This window comes from Mesoplodon bidens, assembly GCF_964165515.1.
Source record: "Mesoplodon bidens genome assembly, contig: HAP1_SCAFFOLD_146, whole genome shotgun sequence".
Lineage (NCBI taxonomy): Eukaryota > Metazoa > Chordata > Mammalia > Artiodactyla > Ziphiidae > Mesoplodon > Mesoplodon bidens.
The window spans coordinates 1,141,230-1,163,877 of NW_027672719.1; the positions used below are offsets into that span (position 1 = coordinate 1,141,230).

The following is a 22,648-nucleotide window of genomic DNA, read 5'->3' on the forward strand; positions in this document are numbered from 1 at the left end:
TCCTATACACTAATGATGAAAAATCTGAAAGAGAAATTAAGGAAACACTCTCATGTACCACTGCAACCAAAAAATACAATACCTAGGAATAAACCTACCTAGAGAGACAAAGACCTGTATGCAGAAAACTGTAAGACACTGATGAAAGCAATTAAAGATGATAGCAACAGATGGAGAGATATACCATGTTCTTGGATTGGAAGCATCAATATTGTGAAAATGACTCTACTACCCAAAGCAATCTACAGATTCAATGCAATCCCTATCAAATTACCAATGGCATTTTTTAGAGAACTAGAACAAAAAAGCTTAAAATTTGTGTGGAGACACAAAAGACCCCGAATAGCCAAAGCAGTCTTGAGGGAAAAAAACGGAGCTGGAGGAATCAGACTCCCTAACTTCAGCCTATACTACAAAGCCACAGTAATCAAGACAATATGGTACTGGCACAAAAACAGAAATATAGGTCAATGGAACAGGATAGAAAGCCCAGAGATAAACCCACACACCTATGGTCAACTAATCTATGACAAAGGAGTCAAGGATATACAGTGGAGAAAAGAGAGTCTCTTCAATAAGTGGTGATGGGAAAACTGGACAGCTGCATGTAAAAGAATGAAATTAGAACACTCCCTAACGCCATACACAAAAATAAACTCAAAACGGATTAGGGACCTAAATGTAAGACCAGACACTCTAAAATTCTTAGAGGAAAACATAGGAAGAACACTCTTTGACATAAATCACAGCAAGGTATTTTTTGATCCACTTCCTAGAGTAATGGAAATAAATACAAAAATAAACAAATGGGACCTAATGAAACTTCAAAGCTTTTGCACAGCAAAGGAAACCATAAACAGGATGAAAAGACAACCCTCAGACTGGGGGAAAATATTTGCAAAGGAAGCAACTGACAAATGATTAATATCCAAAATATATAAAGAGCTCATGCAGCTCAATATTAAAAAAACAAACAACCCAATTCAAAAATGTGCAGAATACCTAAATAGACGTTTCTCCAAAGAAGATATACCGCTGGCCAAGAAGCACATGAAAAGCTGCTCAACATCATTAATTATTAGAGAAATGCAAATCAAAACTGCAATGAGGTATCACCTCACACCAGTTAGAATGGGCATCATCAGAAAATCTACAAACAACAAATGCTGGAGAAGGTGTGGAGAAAAGGGGGACCCTCTTGCACTGTTGGTGGGAATGTAAATTGATACAGCCACTATGGAGAACAGTATGGAGGTTCCTTAAAAAACTAAAAATAGAATTACCATAGGACCCAGCAATCCCACAACTGGGCATATACCCAGAGAAAACCATAATTCAAAAAGCCACATGCACCCCAATGTTCATTGCAGTACTATTTACAATAGCAAGATCATGGAAGCAACCTAAATGCCCATCGACGGACGAATGGTTAAAGAGGAAGTGGTACATATATACAATGGAATATTACTCAACCATAAAAAGGAACAAAATTGGGTCATTTGTAGAGACGTGGATGCATCTAGAGACTGCCATACAGAGTGAAGTAAGTCAGAAAGAGAAGAACAAATATCCTATATTAACGCATATATGTGGAACCTAGAAAAATGGTAAAGATGAACCAGTTTGCAGAGAAGAAATGGAGACACACATGTAGAGAACAAACGTATGGACACCAAGGGGGGAAAGCGGCAGGGGGTGGGGGTGGTGGTATGATGAATTGAGAGATTGGGATTTACATGTATACACTGATGTGTATAAAATGGGTGACTAATAAGAAAAATATAAATAAATAAATAAACATTTTAAAAAAGGAGAGAGGAAAACAAAAACCGTAGTCAGTGCTTGGGGGCCTTTGTTCTCTTGTTCTCTGTTTGCTGTCTTTCCCTCTGTAACCGATTCTAGGTACACAGTTTCAATCCTAGAAATGGTGCTCTAGAAAGGACTCAGATTGTGTATGGTGAACCTAGGAGATTCTAGCAGGAAACTGTAAGCTCCATGAAGGCAAAGGTTGGGCCCAGTAACCTTCTAGAACTCTGTTAGGACCGTGTCTGTTTGTTTGTTCTTTATTCATCCATCCATCCATCCGTCCATTAATCCAAAGAAATATTTTGGGGGGCCTATCCCGTGCCATGCCCTCTTCCAGGCTCTGAGAATTCAGCAGAGAACAAGACAGACATGATCCTTCCCCCTGTTATGCTCTAGTGAGGGAGACAGAATAAACAAGTCAACAAATACATGCTCTAATATTTAAAGGAACTAATGACTCTCCTTCAAACCTGGTTTTGAAAAAACAATGAAAGTAACAGGTCCTGTAGGAATTATTAGTGCAAACAGCTACCTTGACATGTAGCTGACACATTAATGAGCATCTTTTTCTTGAACTGAACCCAATTTTGCTGAAATATTCCTTTCAGTTATTCTCCCATTTCAGAGCTTTCCTGAGAAAATGACATGTCTTTTTCAGGTACATGGATGAGGCTGAATTATTCCCACATACCTTTTTTATTTTTGGCCATACCACGCGGCTTGCAGGATCTTAGTTCCCTGACCAGGGATCAAACCCAGGCCTCCAGCAGTGGAAGCACAGAGTCCTAACCACTGGACTGCCAGGCAATTCCCCACATACCTTTTTTTTAATAATTGAAATATATTTGACATAGAATATTATATAATTTCCACATATCTTTGAATATCAGCCGGTCCCAATTTGAGTTTTATTTAAAGTGGCTGCCGATATCTGGGGGAAAAAAATGGTTTCTTTACAAAGAAATTGTCTAGAAATAATTACACTGATGCATCATGCTCTTGCCTCCCATACCCCTGGAGCTTCACTTATAACTGAAGAAGAATATTTTATAGCAAGGCATATGTGAACCAGAGGCTCAATTCATTTGAACTCAAATCGAGTTTCATCCACTGACATTTTAGTTTCTTAACTATTCTACTGCCTGCAGAGCATTCCACCAGAAGTGTAAGCCACATGGCAGGTTGATTTATGGTTCTGATTACTTTATGTGTTTTCCCTGGTCCCCGAAGGTGTGTGCATAATGATTTGCTCTCAGAGATCTTCGATCTGCTACAGTATCACTAGAAAATTCTTACCTCCATGTGCTCTTATACGCCTGTGGTAATTAGAAGCCAAATTATCATCCTGAAACAATCACTCCTCCTAGCACTCTTAACTTTCTTATGATTCAGTGCCCATTTTATTACACAGCTTAACAGACATTAAACATCTTGGAATTGATGCCATTACAAACAATATGGATATTTATTTTGATAGTAAAATTATCAAAGAGGTTTGAAGACTCTTTGGAGTTTTCCAGCAATCTGAAATCCTAAAACTCTGACACTCAGATTGAAATATTTTAAATCTGTCAAAACCACTGGAATCTTAGAGGGGAACGTATGTTTTCCCTCCCGGAAGTTTGTCTCTGTGTGTTCTATCTCTGGTATCTTGCAAATAAAAGCATTAAGCTGAGAAGAGCTTACAAACACTTTCAGTGTTCCAAGGACCTTTTATGGAAAAGTTGTATTTCCCCCCAACAGAGAAAAGTAAAATGTGAAAGAATTTTTTTACTCAAAGTTTCCAAAGCACAAACATGCAAAAGTATAGCCTTGGGGAGAGTGGGGGTCAGAGTGGCCTGTGTCCCCTCAACTTCTAGCATAGATCCCCCCAAAAATGTCTCAGGTGCCCCAGGGAAAAAGTAAGTGTAACTGCCCCAAGTGTCCTAGACTCTGAACCATGATGGTGCATGAAACGAGTCGGAAAACGTGTGAGACCTTGACGCTTCTGTTAATTCTACCAGAGTAATAATGACAAGATTTCCAAGGACACAAACCAAGACCAAAGGCTGTGATCGCCATCTGGTGGCCATATCAGCACACCCGAACTCCATTACCTGGGCATGCCCACCACCTCCCCCCAATCTTTTTTTTTTTTTTTTTTTTAGTGTGCTGCCTGCAACCTGGTCTGATGATAAACAGGGAAATTCCTGTATTTCTTCTTTTGGAGGGATCATTTTTATTTAAGATACTGAGTCTCTATTTACTCTTATAACAGTTATTTTTAATTTAATGCACGTTTTTAAGTTTAAAAAGGGAGCTGCTTCTACGAAAAATGCTAAGAAATTATAGTGGGGCTAGCCAAGAGACATGGGAAAAATGGTGAAAGTGGTATATGAATGACTGAAGTTTAGGAACTCTCTTCGGGTGGGGTTGCCAGATAAAGTAAGGACACCCAGTTAAATTTGAATTTTAGAATTTCGTTTTAGTGTGTGTCCCAAATATTGCATGGGACACATTTGCACTGAAATATTATTCATTATCTGAAATCCTAATTTAAGTGAACATCCTTTTTTCCTCCCCTAAATCTGGCAAACTTACCTTAGGAGAACAAAGAAATTGCACCCATAACTTCCCTGGTGGCACAGTGGTTAGGAATCCGCCTGCCAGTGCAGGGGACACGGGCCCGAGCCCTGGTCCAGGAAGATCCCACATGCCGTGGAACATCTAAGCCCGTGTGCCACAACTACTGAGCCCTCGTGCCACAACTACTGAAGCCCGTGCGCCTAGAGCCCATGCTCTGCAACAAGAGAAGGCGCTGCAATAAGCCTATGCACCGCAACAAAGACCCAACGCAGCCAAAAATAAATAAATAAATAAATAAAATTTATTTTTAAAAAAAGAAAAGAAATTACATCCTTCTCCTTGTCACTTCCGTTTTGATCTATCAAGACAAGCTAGTGGGGCTTCCCTGGTGGTGCAGTGGTTCACAGTCCGCCTGCCGATGCAGGGGACGCAGGTTCGTGCCCCGGTCCGGGAAGATCCCACATGCTGCGGAGCGGCTGGGCCCGTGGGCCATGACCACTGAGCCTGCACGTCCGGAGCCTGTGCTCCGCAATGGGAGAGGCCACAACAGTGAGAAGCCCGCGTACAGCAAAAAAAAAAAAAAAAAAAAAAAACAACAAGGTAGTTCTTGTCCTGTCTACGGATTGCGTGGCATTTATGCCCCAATAAACGTGTCCCTGTGGAGTACTGAGGCCTGACATCTGAAAAATCACAGGGCAAAGGCCCACAGTGCACCTTGAGGTGGGGAAGTCCGGGCCACTCAGAACAAGCAGTCTGGCCACATCAAACCGAGAGGGAGGGTGTTCCCGGCCCAGCTCTCTTTCCCAACCTCTCAGGTACCTGCTCTGTGGAGGCCGAGGCCTGGCAGCTACTTTCGGGCCCTTACCAACGTTGCATTTGATGGAGAGCCTTCCACACCCCACGTGTAGACCTAGACCCCTGGAGGGGAGACCGCCCTTGAGGGGTCTCTGAGCCATGGACTTAGAGGGTGCTCACAGCAGCCATAGATAGAGCCGGCCTGTGGTGCTCCCACCCACGATTCCTGTATTTCCTGTTTTTTTTTTGGTTTTTTTTTGTGGTACACATGCCTCTCACTGTTGTGGCCTCTCCCATTGCGGAGCACAGGCTCCGGACGCGCAGGCTCGGCGGCCACGGCCCACAGACCCAGCCGCACCGCGGCATGTTGGATCTTCCCGGAACGGGGCACGAACCCGCGTCCCCTGCATCGGCAGGCGGACTCTCACCCACTGCGTCACCAGGGACGCCCCTGTATTTGCGCTTAATAACAACCACACTGGCGTTTAAGTGAGCCTGGCAAGGCTTACAAATGCACACATAAAGATTACCAACTACCTTCCCCAGAGACGGACGAGGGAAGCTGAAGCTAAAACACCCTGTGAGGGCTTCCCTGGTGGCGCAGTGGTTGAGAGTCCACCTGCCAATGCAGGGGACACGGGTTCGTGCCCCGGTCCGGGAAGATCCCACATGCCGCGGAGCGGCTCTGCCCGTGAGCCATGGCCGCTGAGCCTGCGCGACCAGAGCCTGTGCTCCGCAATGGGAGAGGCCACAACAGTGAGAGGCCCGCGTACTGCAAAAAAACCCAAAATAAACCCAAAACAAAAGAAAAAAAACACCGCGTGGGTAGTCAGAGGAGAGGACCGTCACAGCTCATCCCCCTGTGCCGTGTGCCAGGCATGATCTGATCACTTGTACACATGCTAACTTACTAAAATACTTCTAACAATCCTATCAGGTTGGGACTACCATCACCCCGCGTACAGACAGAACAAAAGGAAACAGAATATGGTGTCCTCCTTGTGTTCACAAAGCCCGTTAACTGGCAGAGATAGGACTTGAAGGCCACAGTCCGGCTCCCGAGTCCATGTCATGCCTTACAGCCTCCAACTTCTCACACTCATTCCTAGAGCCACCTGGGAAGGAGGAACCAGGCAACTAAAGACTGGGTTTGAATCAGACTCCACGTCTGACCAGCCGCGTGATCCCGAGCAGGGGGCCTAACCTCTCTGAGTCTCAACCTGGCTCCCTTGCAAAATGGGCACATTAATGGGAACGTCAGCCTTCAGCAACGCTATGACGAGTATCAGTGTAGCATGTGTGAACGGGCTCTGTAAACTCTGGAGTGTTCTGTGAGGTATAAACTACCCTCTATTCTCATTAGAGGGAATTCATTTCATAACCTGCTCCCGGCTCTTGAACTTGGCTGTGCATCCAGTCAGTGCTGGATGATCTGGAACCAACAGCTGGTCTATTTATGGCTGAAAACCCACAGGTCATAGGAAGACAGCAGCACCGGAGCCCCTGGGTGGCCACAAAGATAAGGTTTGTGTCTCGAGGACCGATGACATGGTGGTCACTAAAGGAAGAGGCCCCTCCTGCCCCTTCCACTAGTGACAACTGAAAACCTTGGTTTCCCCAACACCCCGATCCAAGATCAACCCGACTCTTTGCCCAACGTTGGAGAAGTACTGGCGTGTCCTGCAGGCCTGGCTGGCCCCCTCTGACTGTGTGTTGCCTCTTTCCACAGATCAGTGCCCTACAGCAAGGCTACAACCAGGTGCTGTGCCAGAACCTGTCTGAGAGAAACTTAGAAATCACCTCCCTGAAGCACGAGGCCGAGAACTTAAGGAGGGAGGCCGCCATCACGTCAGGTGAGGCCCTTCTGCATTCAGGCCCCAGAGCTTCTGCCCTCCCCCTGCAGACATCACCAGTCAACCAGCACACCTGTGCCCGTGACCTGGGTGCAGCCTCAGGGATCACCCGTGTCGGTGCATTAGAGTTCTCCCTCAGTGGAGGTTTCTTGCCACCCATCCGAGGGCAGGGCCTGGTAAATATTTGAGAGAATGGTATCTCTTGGCTACAAGGTCTCCTGAGCACTGGCCCCACCAGGGAGAACACAGGTCGCCTTGTGGCTTGGGTGGTTCCACAAAGCAGCCTGAGTGCAAACTAGAGCGTGGACAAAATGGGGTCACTCCTTTAAGGCACCCACGGTCTCACCCATTTCAGCCGAGTGCACTTGGGCCCAAGGGAAACCATTTTCTAATTTGATCAGAGGTGGTTCCCTGATAAAGGGCTTGGGTTGGGAGAGGGGCAGCCAACGCACAGCTGTGGCTGAGCTTTGATTCCCTGGATTCCTTCATTGCTTCCACATGTTTCTTGAGCTTCTACTAGGTGTCAGGCCCCGTTCCAGGCTCTGGGGAGGGAGAGCCAAGCAAGACAGTCAGATTCCTGTACTCACAGATTCGGGAGGGGGTGACAGACAATAAAAGTAAATGGATGAATAAACAAGCCCACTTCAGAGAGCAGTGGCACTGTGGAGAAAATAAACTGTGTGTCGTGGTGGCCAGCGCTTCAAGGGAGGAGGCCAAGGGGGACCAGCTTAGTGGGTGTGCAACCATGGAACTCAGGTGGGACTTGAACCCGTGGGCTGGGACTCAAACCCAGTCAGAACCCACTATCTTTTAATCGAGATCACTCATCTGGCCTCGGGACTTAATAAAGCTCAGGTTCTTTATGTCTCATCGCAGAAAGAATCCAGTGAGAGACAAAGTAAGAAGTGGATTTCTTTAGAGAGAAACACACTCCACAGACAGAGTGTGGGCCATCTCAGAAGGCTAGAGACCCCCAAATATGGGGCGGTTAGTTTTTATGGGCTGGGTAATTTTATAGGCTAATGAGTGGGAGGATTGGGACAACTCTAATATTTTGGGGAAGGGGCAGGGATTTCCAGGAATTGGGCCAACACCCACTTTTTTTTTTTTTTTTCCTGTATGCGGGCCTCTCGCTGTTGTGGCCTCTCCCGTTGCGGAGCACAGGCTCTGGACGCACAGGCTCAGTGGCCATGGCTCACGGGCCCAGCTGCTCCGTGGCATGTGGGATCTTCCCGGACCGGGGCACGAACCCGTGTCCCCTGCATCGGCAGGCGGACTCTCAACCACCGCGCCACCAGGGAAGCCCCACCACCCACTTTTTGACCTTTATGGTCAGCCTCGGAACAGTCCTGGTGCTGGTGCGTGTGTCATTTTGCTAATGTATTACAATAAGCCTGTAATGAGGCTCCAGTTCCCCAGGAAGTCGAATCTTACGCCCCCTTGGACCTAGCCGATTCTAACCAGTTTATGTTGTATCCTCCATGGCTATGTCCTTCTTTTAGAGAGGACCTGTTTCAGGTGGGCAAGGACAATCCAAGGGCAAGCGAGTCTGCGTGGAGTGAACAGGGGATTGTGGGGCTGGGCAGGGTCGGGGGTCTGGGTTTTTATTGCAAGGGTGTTGGGAATCCAGTGGAGGTTTTTAAGTAGAAACTGACATGTCTAGAGACCTGAAGAGGATGGGACCGCTCACAGACGAGGGGAGGGAGAGAAGCAGGTGACAGGGCGGAGGCAGTGAGCCTCGGAGGGGCACATCACTCTGAAAGCAGCCGGCGCGTAACAGGAAACATGCCCACAGCTCTAGAAGCCAGGCATAGCATTGAGTCGCACGTGAATCCCCATCTCTGTATGAATCTGTGCTTTTCTTCTGCCTCACTCTGCAACTTAATGACACCCACACCCACCCCCTGCTGCCCCCAGGTCTCTACTTATGCTCCTCCCTCACTTGGGATGTCCTCAGATATTTTCTGAGCACCTCTCACAGGCTAGGTGCTGTTCTGGGCACCAGGAATGGAAGGATGAACTCGCTGGTCCTCACCTTCCTCCCATATGTCAGCCAGTGAAACCTCATCCAAGCATCGAGCCTGTCTCAGATCCCACCTTCTCCGATCAGGGAGTCGGACAGACCTGGGTTGTGATAACGCTTGAGATGGGCTGGACCCACTCAAAGTGTGGCAAGCCCCAGAGGAATTTCCAAGTAACTGAACTGTGTCCTGGAGGCAAAGCTCATTTTTAAACTGAAATTCTGGAGCATTTTGTGCTTTATTTCATAGACATTCTTGATTGATACCTACCACTAAAACTGGGCCTGATGTTCTTTCAAGAAAAGAACCGTAGGAGATAACCCAATACCACTGCAGTTATGCACCCTTCTTCCCACTTTTATTCAAAATGATACTACAATGCAAGAGGGAAGAGATATGGGGAGATATGTATATGCATAACTGATGCACTTGGTTATAAAGCAGAAACTAACACATCATTGTAAAGCAATTATACTTCAATAAAGATGTTAAAAAAATGATGCTACAGTAATGGAGTAGTTATCTATTGCTGCATAACAAGTTACCCCAAAATGTAATGGATAAAACCCCAACCAATATTTATTATCTCACCCAGTATCTGTAGTTCAGGAATTTGAGCGGGGGGTGACTTAGTTCTCACGAGTTGCAGTCAAGATGTCGGCTGGGGCATCAGTCATGTCATCTAAAGCCTCGGGGGGAGCCGGAGGATCCCCCTTCCGAATGGCTGCTCATGTGGCTATTGGCTGGAGGCCTTAGTCCCTCAGCCCACATGCTTCTCTCTAGGGCTGCTTGAGTGTCCTCACGACACAGCAGTTGGATTCCCCTGGAGTGAGTGATTCGAGAGAGAGCAAAGAGGAGCCCACAGTGTCTTTTATGACACAGCCTGGGAGGAAACAGTCCGTCATTTCCACAGTATCATATTGGTTACCCATGGCAGCCCTATTCAGGGTGGGAGGGGCTACACAGGGCATGAATTCTAGGTGGTAGGGATCACTGGGGCCATTTTGGAAGCTGGCTGCCGAGAAAAATAATAGGCTCCCTGTAACAAACATAATTTAGCCACTTTGTGTTCTTGGGACATACCGCATCATTCGACCCTTACAATAACTCTGTGTGGGACAGACAGTGGGAGGTGAAATAACTTGTCCAAGACCATGAAGCTAATAAGTGGTAGAGATGGGTCCAAACTCAGAGGACTGTGAAACCAACCACCCCATCAATAGTGTCCAGCAGTGCCCTCTGCCACACGGCCGTCTCCTGGCCTCTGGAGAAGAATTCCTGGACCTTTCCTGTGCTGGGCCTTTGTTCCCCAGGCCCATGGTGTGGCCTCTCCTCCCAGCTTTGCCTGGCCTGTGCCCACAAGGGGCCCCCAAAGGCTTCTCCTCTCGCTGGTGCTGACTGCCCCTCATTCTCACTGAAGCCTCAAACCCTGTTCCGTGGACTTCGCTCTCATTCCCATTCCTGCTCTGAGACCCTTGGAAAAAGCCTCCCCAATTGTAGGCAGGCAGCGGTGGTGGCCAGGACTAGGAAGGTCTTTTCCAAACATTGGCTGACAGCCATGGTGTTGCCAATAATCCTTCCTGCCTCTTTGACCTCCATGAGTCTTTTGTTTTGGTTTGGTTTGGTTCTTTTACAGAGATGGTGTCATCTTTGCAAAGAGACGTGTTAGTAAAGGATGGTCAAGTTCAACAACTACAACAGGAGGTGAATCAACTGAAAAGTGAGAACAAAGAAAAGGATCACCAGCTCGAAGCCCTCAGCTCCAGAGTGAGTGTCGGGTCATCAGCAAATTGTAGCTGCGAAAAGCAGACAGAGTGGAGTCACATGACACACGGTGGTGAGATGAGGCCAGTGCCCAAGGACACAGGGAGGGTAGCTGCTGGGCAGGTGGCCAACTTCTCTGAAGCCTTTCAAAGGACAGCATGTATGTGGCTCAGAATAAGCATAATAGATTTTCAAATCAAGCAGACATTTTCTAACCCCTATTATAAATGAGTTTGTTTAATCCCAGCAACAAACACACCTATGAGCATATACTGCCAGTACAAAGTTTAACATTAAACAGAATACGATCTCTCTGTGAGCAAGGATGACCAAACGGCTGCATCATGGTCCCAGCACCACTGGTTCTCATAATTGTCTTCAAAGCAGAATGTCTGAAGATCCAGATGCAAACACGCAGACTCTCATTTCTTCCTTAGACTTTAGTGTGTAGAATGTCTCTAGGGAAGATGAACGTGGTAGTCAAGCAAAGAGCTTTTTCCATGTAACTGACTATTTGCAAATCTTGCCTTCAATGCTAACTTTAGAATCCTGACTCTAGAGGATAAGATTTCTCAGTATTTGTATGATGTGCCTGTTTCTGTGAGTCAAGGTAAAACCTCGAAGCTTTCATCTCAGGTGGCAACTCAGAGATTCCCAGAGGCTACCTGATAGCTAGGTCTGCATGGGGGTGGGGTGAGAACAGATCTTGAGGTTCCAAGGAAAAGGCAAAATAAGTAATACCTAGTACATAGTACCATACCCAGTTTGGAGCTGGTGAAAGGCACTGCACGAGCTTTGGGATCAGACAGACCAGGGTCCAATCCCAGAGCTTTCTTTCATTGTAAATTATTTGGCCTCCATTTCCCCATTTGTGAAATGGGGATGACAAAATCGTTTTCTGAGAAGTGGGAGGCTGGTTTTAGTTGTGCTCTTCTGCCTCTGCCCTGGGTCGGCTGCCTGGCCAAGCCCTCTGCATTCGTTTCTCCCAAGCAGAGTGTCTTCCCAGGCATGTGCTATAGCTGTTTAATGTGGGGTGTGTGTGTGTGTGTGTGTGTGTGTGTGTGTGTGTGTGTTGGGGACGGGAAGGGGATGCAGAGGTGGTGCTAAGTAGAAGGAATCTGCAAAGACAGCAACTGCTTGGCTCTTCTACCTCCTGAAGTGCATTTGGATGATTTATGTCCCCGTTTCCCCTTCCTTGTTGACCTCGGAATGAGGTCCCTTCTCCTCTAGACTGTGCTGGCCAGTAGCACAAGGGCTCGTCACCACCAAGGGTACTGCTCTTGTGAACATTTGAGATGCCTTTTTTTTTTAATGACATACATCATGTGTGTTAATTTTAGAAAAATAAGTAGATGACATTGAGAAGAAAAAATAAAAAGAGAGGAGAGGAAATGCTACCTTGAGAAATCAGTGTTAATATTTTCATGTATGTTCTTCCAGTCTTATTTCTATATATTGCCTAGAAATCAATCAATCAATCATTTTATAGTGAATTTATTCTATGCACCTTTTTAAAATTTTTAAATACTTACTATTTTCCCGTGCTAATAAATCAGCGCTCTTATCATTCGTCTTAAATGCTACATACTTTCTCCTGGATGTACCCAGTGTTATAAAGTGGTCTGCTGTTCTAAACAACACTTGGGATGTTTCCTCATTTTTTTTTTTATTCCACGGTTACTGAAAATTCTGTGAAGAGCATCCTTGAAACTACAGATTTACTTATTTCTCCAGTCATTGTCCTTAAGGTACATTCCTAAAGTGGGAATTGCTGGGTCAAAAGAAGGCACATCCATCCTTATGCACTTAATGCCTGTTGCCAAGCCACCCTCGGGCAAGACAGCTCCGTTTACCCCTCCACACCAGTCGGGGCAGTTGTGTCTTTGAGACTCAACCTGCACAAAAGCCCTAAGATGGACCCCAGCTCTCTGTCTCAGCCCCCTGCACCCTCACCGGTCACAGTGTGAAAACATCCCAATTCCTGCACCCTAAGTACCCAGACTCTACAAAGCTGGATTTCCCCTGAAGTGAAGTTTGCTGGCTCTTGAAGAGGAATTTAGACGCTCTATTCCTCAGAACTCATGAGAGGGGTGAACTGGGAATGACTGCAGGATCCCATGCTCCCATCACACAAATGGTCTCGCCTCTCAGAATTCAGAGGTGTGATTGGGTTATACAGCAGGAAACACACCTGGGCGTGAACACAGGTACTTGGGACCCCCAGCCAAGCCCCCGTGGTCTTGTCCTTTTTCTCCACAGTGCTCAGTGCTGAAAGAAGATTTACAGAAGGAAGATGCCCAGAAGGAGAAGTGGGAAGCCCAAGAGAAAGAGCTAAAACTCTGCAAAACCGTGCGTTGAACCTCCTGACCCCTAGGTGTCCACTGAAAGCCTAGATTGTGGCCTTGAGGGTTTTGGAGGGGTTTCTTGGCCCATTAGCTAGCACAAGCTCTGGGGCTTTCTGGGTGTTTGTCTGTTAATGTAGTCTCCTAATTCTTTGATTTGCTAGCCTCAAAGAGATGGGTGAAAAGACCATGGAAAACACACTCTCCCCAGATTTTCTGGGCAGTTGGCTCAAGGCCCCTCATCAGGTTTCCCCTGGGGACAGGGATGGGAGGTGGCCACCATATGCTGCTAGAAATTCACCGTGGTCCCTACCCCTGGACTTGTGATGCCCAGACTTTCATGATCCACTGTCACAAGTTTTATCACAGCCCTGAGCACTGTTATTAACACAACTCTTCTTGAAGTATTTTTGCTTAAATACATTCAATTTTACAACAATTCATAAAACCAAAATAAAAAGCAAATGTATCACTGGCCTTGTATGGAAGGTGAACATAAAAATTTATAAAATGAAAAGATGACCACTAAATGTAAATGTTCACCCCCTGTACTGGCCCGAACCCTCGTGCACATCACCAGGCATACGTTTTCCATCCGTTGGGAAGGACGGTGCCTGGGACGGGGGGAGGAGACGTGTGTTCTTCTCTCTGTCAGGAGCACACTTCTCTGCCTCAAATGAGATAAAAGAAAAATGTCATTGTTCTTTTCTTCCAAACTGTGCCCATTGTGTCTTCCAAACAGCCCTTATTTAGATTGAACTCAAAAATGTGCCCCAAGGAAAGAGACTCTAATGAGTGGATAGGTATCTTGTACTGTTTAATCCAGGATCCATGCTGATCTTCAAAAGAAACTCAAGTTTTCCCTCACCCAGCCCTTTCATTGCATCCGTTGAAAGAAAGTCTACTTTGCCTCAAAGATGTGGAATTGTCCCCCAAGGGAAGGAATGAAGCGAATCCCAGACTAGGTTTCTGCCTTAATGAACCGGATGAAATGCGTTGTGAAGTTGACTTCCCTGTTGTTGGAACTCTTTCAGCAAATCCATGACATGGAAAAAGAAATGAGGAAACTCAGGGTGGAGCTGAAAAGGAGCAGTACTGAGCAGAGCCTGATCTCCATGACGCTGCAGGAAAACAGCAAGGTATGGCAGGGACAGGTCGGCCTGGAAACCACTCTGGGGCAAGCACTCCACCTGCATCATCTCTGTTCATCCTCACAATGACCCCATGCGGTCTATACTGGTATTCACCCCACTTTACAGTTGGGAAAACTGAGGCTCACAGAGGTGAAGGAAGTTATCCAAGTTCACTTGCATAAAGTAGTTGTGGCAGAACTTGAATCCAGGTCTGCCTGACTCCAAAGCTCCTGTGTGTAACCACTACCCTAGACTGCCTTCAGATCTTAATCGTGAAATTATCTAAGAAAGAATTGATCCATTAAATCAAGTTTGCCAATGATGTTGTTCCAACTTAAATTCTCATATTGATTTTTTTTTGTCTTTTTGTTCCATCATTGAGAATGTTTTTAAAAATCTCAACATGTTTGTCATTTGTGTGTTTCTTCTTTTAATATGAACGATTTTTGCTTTATATATTTTGAGGCTGTGTTACTAGGTGCATATGAATTTAGAATCCTAATACTTCCTGTAGAGCAAAACTTTAGATCATCATGAAATGTCCCTTTTCATCTCTAGTAGTGTTTCTCCCTTCACGTCTCCTTTGTCATTTAGCTTCATCACTGGCTTTCTGTTGGTTAGAGTTTTCATACCATATCTTTTTCATATGTTCTCTGTCAATTTTTGTCTTAAGGTTTAGACATATGCCATTAAATAGCGTATCATTTTTACAAAATCCAGTTTGACAATCTTTGACTTTTAGTCCATTTATATTATGTAATTACTCATGTACTGGGGTTTAAATCTACCTTCTTGCTCAATACCAGTTGTACCATCTGTGTTATGTTCCTTTCTCTCCTTTCTTGCCTCCTTCTGAGTGGATGGTTTTCTCTTATTCCACTTTCCCCCTCTATTAGCTTGGAAATATTTCACTTTTTTACTATTCTTTTAGTAATAGTAAGACAATAGCATTCATCCTTGATTCACCCAAATCACACATTAATTAAGTTTTTCACTCTTCTACTATTCTCTTTGTAGTCATCCTGAAGACTACAATATGCATTCTTTTTTTTTTTTTTTTTTTTTGCGGTACGCGGGCCTCTCACTGTTGTGGCCTTTCCTGTTGTGGAGCACAGGCTCCGGACGCACAGGCTCAGCGGCCATGGCTCACGGGCCAAGCTGCTCCGCGGAACGTGGGATCCTCCCGGACCGGAACACGAACCCATGTCCCCTGCATCGGCAGGTGGACTCTCAACCACTGCGCCACCAGGGAAGCCCTGCATTCTTAACTTACCAAGAGGCAATAGTAGTTGATAATTATGCCCTTCTCCTTGACAGTGCAATGAGTTTCAAACACCTTAACTTCACTTACCCCCTCCAGATTTATAAGCCATTGCTGTCATTTTCTAAACTCCTCTTGATAGTTAATACCCCACAAGACATTATTAGTGTTTTGCTATAGTCAGTATCATATCCACACATTACCCTTACTGTTGCTTGTCTTTTCTGCATCTCTGATCACCCACCTGGGTTCATTTTTCTTGTGTCTGAAGAATACCCTTTAATGTTTTCCCTCATTGTGGCTCTGCTGATGACAAATTCTCACATGTGCCTGTGTGTCTGCCTGGAGATGTATATTTAACCTTCACTCTTAAAACACATTTGACTGCGTATTGAATTCTACAATGGCAATTCTTTTCTTTCAGCACATTAGATATGTCACTATTGTCTTGTGGCTCCTATTATTTCTATTTAGAAGTCATCTGTAAGCCTAACTGTTGTACCTTTGCATAATCTATCTTTTTCTCCGGTTGCTTTTAAGACTGTCTTTTCCCTTGATTTCCAGCAGTTTTATTATGGTTTATCTAGGTGTGGATTCAGTTTTATTTACCTCATTCAGAGTTCGTAGCTGCTTCTTGAATCCCTGGCTTGGTGTTTTGACTTAGTTCAGGAGCTTGGGCTCTGTACCACACAGGCAGTGGGGAGCTACTATGGCTTCTGAACAAGTGACTGATGCAATGACCTTCGTGGACAGTAATCAGGGTGACAATGATAGTTACAATTTCTCACTTACTAGGTGTTCCCTTGAACATTTCATCTCTTCATCTTCACAACAGCACTGTGATCTAGAAATCATCCTCTCCATTTTACAGATGAGAAAGTCAAGGCTACTAGTTACTAGTAAAGTAACTAGCCCAATGGCACAGTCGGTTTTGTCTGACTCCAGGTTCGTCTGACTTCAGTGACGCTGGCGTAGCAAACAGCCACATGCTACTGTTTACACTGAAATTAATGAAAATTAAATAAAATTATTTATTCAGTTCCTCCGTCACACCAGCCCCATTTCGAGTGCTTGATCCCCAGATGTGGCTGGTGGCTGCCGTATTAGACAACACAGCCTCGCTCAGAGTACCTGTACCATTGCAGAAAGTTCTGTTGGACAGAGTTGCCTTACAGCTGGGTAACTCTCACAGTACCATTAAGATTGCACTGGAAGAAACTAAACTTGAGGCAAGGAGGCCAGTTGTCACAGTCCAGCTTGCATGTGAGAGGGACTGGAGGACATGCGTGAGACGACCGAGTGTGAGAGAGGGAGCAGGGCGGCCACTGAAGGTGACTCTGAGGCTTGGGGCTGGGAACGGGGGCTGTTCATGCAGAACACAGACAGGGGCAGAGTCCAAGGCTGGACTTGGCTTTTGCAGCACATGAAACAGGCTGCTGACATAGAAGTCCAAGCATGTTTAGACCTGGGAGAAAACTAAGGCCCAGAGAGCTTAGATGACTTTTCCAAGGTAACGGAGCTGGGTAGAGGCTCTTCCACTGGACCACACTACTCAGAAGAAAGCTCTTAAGGGCTTTTCTGGGTCTTTTATTAGATCCCTGTGATCCCCCTCTTCAGATCCCTAAAAAAACAGCCTGTGAATTTGTTTCAGCACAAAAACTTTCCATTTATTTACGAGAGTTTGCCTCATTTCCTGTTAGTGCCAGGGCCCAGGGCTCAGCAGGTGCATCCAAGAATTGAGCAGCTGCGAAGCCTACACTGGCCAGCCAAGGGTAGCGTGGAGCACTCCCAAGCCTACCGTGCGTTGACTGTTACCCAAGCAAGGGGGGAAAAGTAGGCAAGCTTCTCCACTTTAAATGCCTTCGTTTGCAGGCTGCAATTCTTAATAGACATTGCTTTAGCAAGCCTCCATAGAGGTTACCACCAGTGAGTGTGCTCAAAGTGGTAATGACAAACAGTTATGATAATAAACCCAATCATAACATTTCCAAGTACCCATCACGAGTTATTAGAAAGAGACTGTACGGCGGACATTCCCGTCCACCTTTCATAGGTTACAACAGTACTTAACACACTCACAGAGCCCTTAAGCACTATGCCAAACATTGAATCCCCACAATAACTCTATGCAGTGATACTAGTATCATCATCCCCATTTGACAGATGAGGGCACTGAGTCACGGAGCAGTGAAATAACTTTCCGAGTGTCATACCGCTTGTTAAGGACCGAGCTGGGATGGGAGTGTGCGGTAGAACATAGTTGAGCCCCGGGTGCAGAGCTCGGCCCTTTCCCATAGGGGGCAACTCCCTGTGAGTTTGCCTCCACCCTGTGCATGCCTGTGACCCCTGCTGCTGGTCTGCAGCTGTCACTACCCCTCAGGGACTCCCCCACTGCCATTAGCACCCCCCAAGAAGAGTTTCCCCAGAGGGCATGATGATCACATTAGCAGCAAGCCCTCGGTTTCATCATCCTTTCAGGTTGAAGAGAAGCTTCGGGAGGATTCCAGAAGGAAATTGCTTCAACTGCAAGAAATGAGGAACAGAGCAAACCTCATTAAAGCCAATTTGAAAAGGGCAGTAGGTCAGGTAGGCGTGCTGCAGAGCCCCTTCACGGGCCTGTGCTCTCCACGGAATCCCACACCCAAGTGGCCGGCAGGGATGAATGAGGAGGAGGAGGCCTGCCTTAGTTCACCCGCTTATTTTCTATACCAAGAAGTGTCTAGAAAGAACTAGAGCTGAGATTCTATCTAGATCTAGAGTCTGAGCTCTTAACCACGATGCTCTACTACTTAGCTATTAGTTACTATGCTAAGCATCGTTTTTCTGTGTTTTGAAGAAAGTTTCGTGAACCTTTGTCCCGCCCCCAAAGGTAGTGGAAATGACTCCTGCGTTAGTCCTGTCCCCCATCAGCTGCAGTTCCCCTTCCCCTCATTTCAGATGAACATCAACAGTTCTCGGGAAACTGAGCAGTATCTGGCAGAGAAGGAGAAGCTGACCGAGGAAAGGCTACAGCAAGAGGAGAAGCTGAAAGCCAGAGTCAAGCTGCTAATGGCAGAGAAATCGGTAAGGTGGTCCCCGTCCTTCTCTTTACTACTGGAAACTGATGAAATGGACTTTCCTATGAGAAACAGAGGGCACGTACTTAGATGGAGGAATCTCAGCAACTCCTTGTTGGGAGCTAAATTAATTAAAGAGGGTGAATGATGTAGGAGGAATTAACATGAAGCTTGAATCCTAAAACTCAGAGATCAAGTTGAAGATCAACTTGAAGAGGCAAGCTTATTGAAATGTCTAAAAATGGTACTTTGTTTATATACCGCAGCTGATTTTATTGATACAAATCCCAGTCGTTACTGCGGGTCCTGGTTTGTGTCTAAGTGTGTGCAAGACCAACCAATAGTATTTCAGTCTTTTGCTTTCTCTTCATGCATATCAGGGGAAACACATGGCCAAAACGGCTACTTACTTTTCCAGAAACCAGCCAATTGCAGGATAGTTAACAGTGGCACCTCTCAACTCAAAGGTGTCCACGGATCATATGCGGATGTTGTTGAAATGCAGATTCTGACTCAGCAGGTCTTGGGTGGGGGGAGCCTGGGATTCTGCATTTCTGAACAGCTCCCAGCTGGTACCGATAGCACAGCTCTGCAGACTACATTTTCAGCCACAAAGTCTTAGAAGAAGGTTTTCCCCAAGTTGGCCGATAAGAACCACCTGGGGCTTCCCTGGTGGCGCAGTGGTTGAGAGTCCGCCTGCCGATGCAGGGGACACCGGTTCATGCCTCGGTCCGGGAGGATCCCACATGCCGCGGAGCGGCTGGGCCTGTGAGCCATGGCCACTGAGCCTGCGTGTCCGGAGCCTGTGCTCCGCAACGGGAGAGGCCACAAGAGTGAGAGGCCCGAGTAACGCAAAAAAAAAAAAAAAAAAAAAAAAGGCGGCTCCAGGGACTTCCCTGGCGGTCCAGTTGTTAAGACTCTGTGCTTCCGCTGCAGGGGGCACGGTTTCGATCCCTGGTCAGGGAACTAAGATCCCGCATGCCGCATGGTGCCGGCAAAAAAAAAAAAGCCCCTCCAGGAGCAAATTGATGTGATTGTTCAGGGATGAGACCAGAATGAGAACAAGTGGAAACCCCGGCTTAGAAGAGCATTAGAAGAACAAGAGAAAGAAAACGTGGGGAGGGAACACAGGGGGGATCTCTTATTTATAGTCATGCTAAGTCGGTAGGAAAGTTGGAAATCTTCCTAGACGTGACTTTGTATTCGAAATGAAATTTTTAAATTCCTTCTCTGCTGAAGCCCTGTAATGATATTTTCCAAGGTACTAAGTAAGTGACAGGGTTTCTGCTAATCCATGATTTGTTCATGTTTCTTCAAATACAAGAGAGGGAGGTTGTGATCACTGATAAAGCTGCTGTCCTCACCATTCTGGCCACAGGAGCAGTCCTTCAGTGATCTAGGGGCCAAGTGCAAAGCGTCCCGACATGAGGAAGTCATTCAGTGTCAGAAAAAGGCTTTATCTGAGCTTCGTGCACGAATTAAAGAACTTGAGAAGGCCTGCTTGTCAAGTAAGTTTCCTCCTGCCTAGTCACCCCCTCTGTGCTGAAAACCGTGGACCCCAGACTTGAGGGTTCACTTTAGGGACTAACCAATTTGCCAGGACCACCATCTTCTATCCCCATCATTTCATAACTAAAAAAACAGAGTTATAAAAAAAGATGGGCAGGAAAAAAAAATAGATGGGTAGGCATGAGCTCAGAGTCAAGAGCAGGCCTTGATATTAAATAAACAGGATTTCATGAAAAACTCAGAACCTTGTCCCTCTTTTTCTTATTTCACTGTGGCCCAGTGAAAACTTTTTCATAGACGGATGCTGTGCAAGGACCAACCTTGGGGAACTTCCCAGGATAAATACCCTGTTTAGAGGGAATAGGGCTTTCAAGAAGCCAAGCTTGCTGCTGGGTGGAGCCCTGGGCCAGGACACAGAAGCCTGGGTTCAAGTCCATCCTCACACCTGTGGCCGAAGGTTCCCCCTCAGTGCCCCCGCCCTGGGAGGCTGCAGCCTCATATGAGCTGTGTGGCCTTGGACAAGTCATTTCACCTCTCTGGGCCTCGATGCCTCACCTGCCAAGGGAGGATGGTGAGCTAATTAGTACTGGCCTGTGGTAAGGGTCCAGTAAATAGCAGCTGTGACTTTTACATGCAGTAACTTCTTCCTGAGCCTTTCTTTTGAGTGTAAACTTTTTCTTTTATAGATCACAAGGACCACATGGATGGATCATTTCTAGACTTAAAGACCCTCGGGATGGAAAAAAATGTTCGGAAAATATTGGATGTAAAACCTGACTTGCCAACTTTTTCAAGAGTAGAGATCGGAACGGTAACCAAAGAAACTTTGTCTCTGCATTGACTGACACGTGGGGAGGGTGGGCATGAGGACAGACACGAGCCGTGTGCCCTGGCACCACTGTATACATCATTGGTTCGAGGCCAGGTCCTCCCTGATGGGCTGGCACCTGTATGGACTGGTCGGTGCCTGGCCGTACCAGCGATCCAATGTTTGAATAGAAAGGCGGCTTCCCATCATGTACAGCATGATATAGCATTGCACTGATGCTGGCCAGGTCAATCTCTGGGCCCTCCTTTTCACATCACATGTTATATTCTGCAGAAAATATCCAACAAGCTAATGTACAACATTATGTCATGAGCTTGCCTAACACTTGCTTTTTGCTATAAACTGAAAAACATGAACACATAAAGGGCAGCAGAAGGGAGCCATGATGATTAAGAAGACACAAGTTCTAGAATCAGAGACCTGTGTCCTAATCCCAGCTCTACAAGCTCTGTGACCTTGGGCAGGCTCCTAACCTTTCTGGGACTTCATTTCCCAGCTGTAAAATGATGATGGAAAAATTAAAGGAGATCATCATGTAAAGTGATTATCCCAGTGCCTAGCTCATAGCGAGCACTTTAATAGATGATAGTTATTATTGTCAAACAGTATTTAAAGAGTATTATCCAAGAAAACCTTCCTTTCTTAGGGAGCATAGTTTGTGTTTTCCAGGATTTTCAGAAGTAATTTGATTGTTAGGTTGAAGGTGCCGTGTATCCTAAATGGATGTTTGATCAGGTGTTTGACTGACACATGACAATGGACAGCTCAGGTCAGCGTGGCTTGCTGCGGCAGCTAGTCTAAACCAGCTTTTGGAAAACATAATAAAGCCATCCTCTCTGTACCAGCATTTTCTCCTACAATTTTTCTAGACATTTGCTCACACGTCTAGAGATGTGAGTCTTCAGAAACGTGTTGGTCTTCCTGGTAAAATCGAATCTTCCTTCTCTGAGGTTGGGAGTAGAGGGCCTGTCTCCAGGTGGGGAGCTCAGCTGGATCTCACGTCCTGATGGTCCTGCTTCCAAGATTGACCTTCCCCTTGGCAACAAGCCCTCATCCCACCACTGACACCACAGAGCAGGAAACCTCCCAACTCTCAATCCTCCAAGGTTGGCAGTAATTAAAGGAAAGAGCAGGAGGAAGAATAGCTGACATCTGTGAACTGCTTACTGTGTGCCAGGCGTTGAGCTCAGCCGGCTCCATGCCTTATGTCATTTAACCATCGTAGCAGCCTTGTGTCATAGTTACTATTATTGTCCCCATTTAACAGATAAGAAAAATTAAGGCTTCAGGAGGTCAAGTACCTCACCCAAGGTCACAGAATAATGATTGAAGACACACCAGCGGTGTGTCCCTGGTGGTCTGTCTGCGAGCCTGCAGAGACTGGGTGGGGACTGTGTGCTTGGATCCTGTAGCCCAGGCTCTTCCTTAGTGACCCTCCCCTCAGGAAAAGAGGGGGCGTCTGGAGCGGTACAGAGGATGCAGCTCAGGGTAGCTGAAGACACTGAACAGCATCTCAGGTTCTTTTTGCAGCAGATCTGCCCGGTTTATTGTCATCTTCAGATACCCTCTTTTATTCTCATCTCCATAGGTACATAGACAAATATGTCCACTCTTATCTATCACAGTCACTTTGGGGGCATTTATATTTCTGTAGTTGTTTTGTTTTTAATCTCAGAGGGTTTCAGGGTAGTGCCAACAAATGCTAGGGCTAAGA

At 46.1% G+C, this 22,648-nt stretch overlaps 1 protein-coding gene across 1 annotated transcript in view; it reads left to right on the forward strand.

The window, feature by feature from the left end:
* Positions 1 to 22,648, forward strand: part of LOC308609775 (forkhead-associated domain-containing protein 1-like) — a gene marked incomplete at both ends in the record, with an annotated part of 87,448 nt that overhangs the window by 53,947 nt on the left and 10,853 nt on the right. Inside the window, 8 exons of the mRNA XM_081259070.1 lie at positions 6,896 to 7,019; positions 10,677 to 10,807; positions 13,064 to 13,153; positions 14,181 to 14,285; positions 18,019 to 18,120; positions 18,478 to 18,603; positions 19,975 to 20,104; positions 20,792 to 20,916. Of these exons, the coding sequence (XP_081115196.1) occupies positions 6,896 to 7,019; positions 10,677 to 10,807; positions 13,064 to 13,153; positions 14,181 to 14,285; positions 18,019 to 18,120; positions 18,478 to 18,603; positions 19,975 to 20,104; positions 20,792 to 20,916 (933 nt within the window). The remainder of the gene's footprint in view (positions 1 to 6,895; positions 7,020 to 10,676; positions 10,808 to 13,063; positions 13,154 to 14,180; positions 14,286 to 18,018; positions 18,121 to 18,477; positions 18,604 to 19,974; positions 20,105 to 20,791; positions 20,917 to 22,648) is intronic.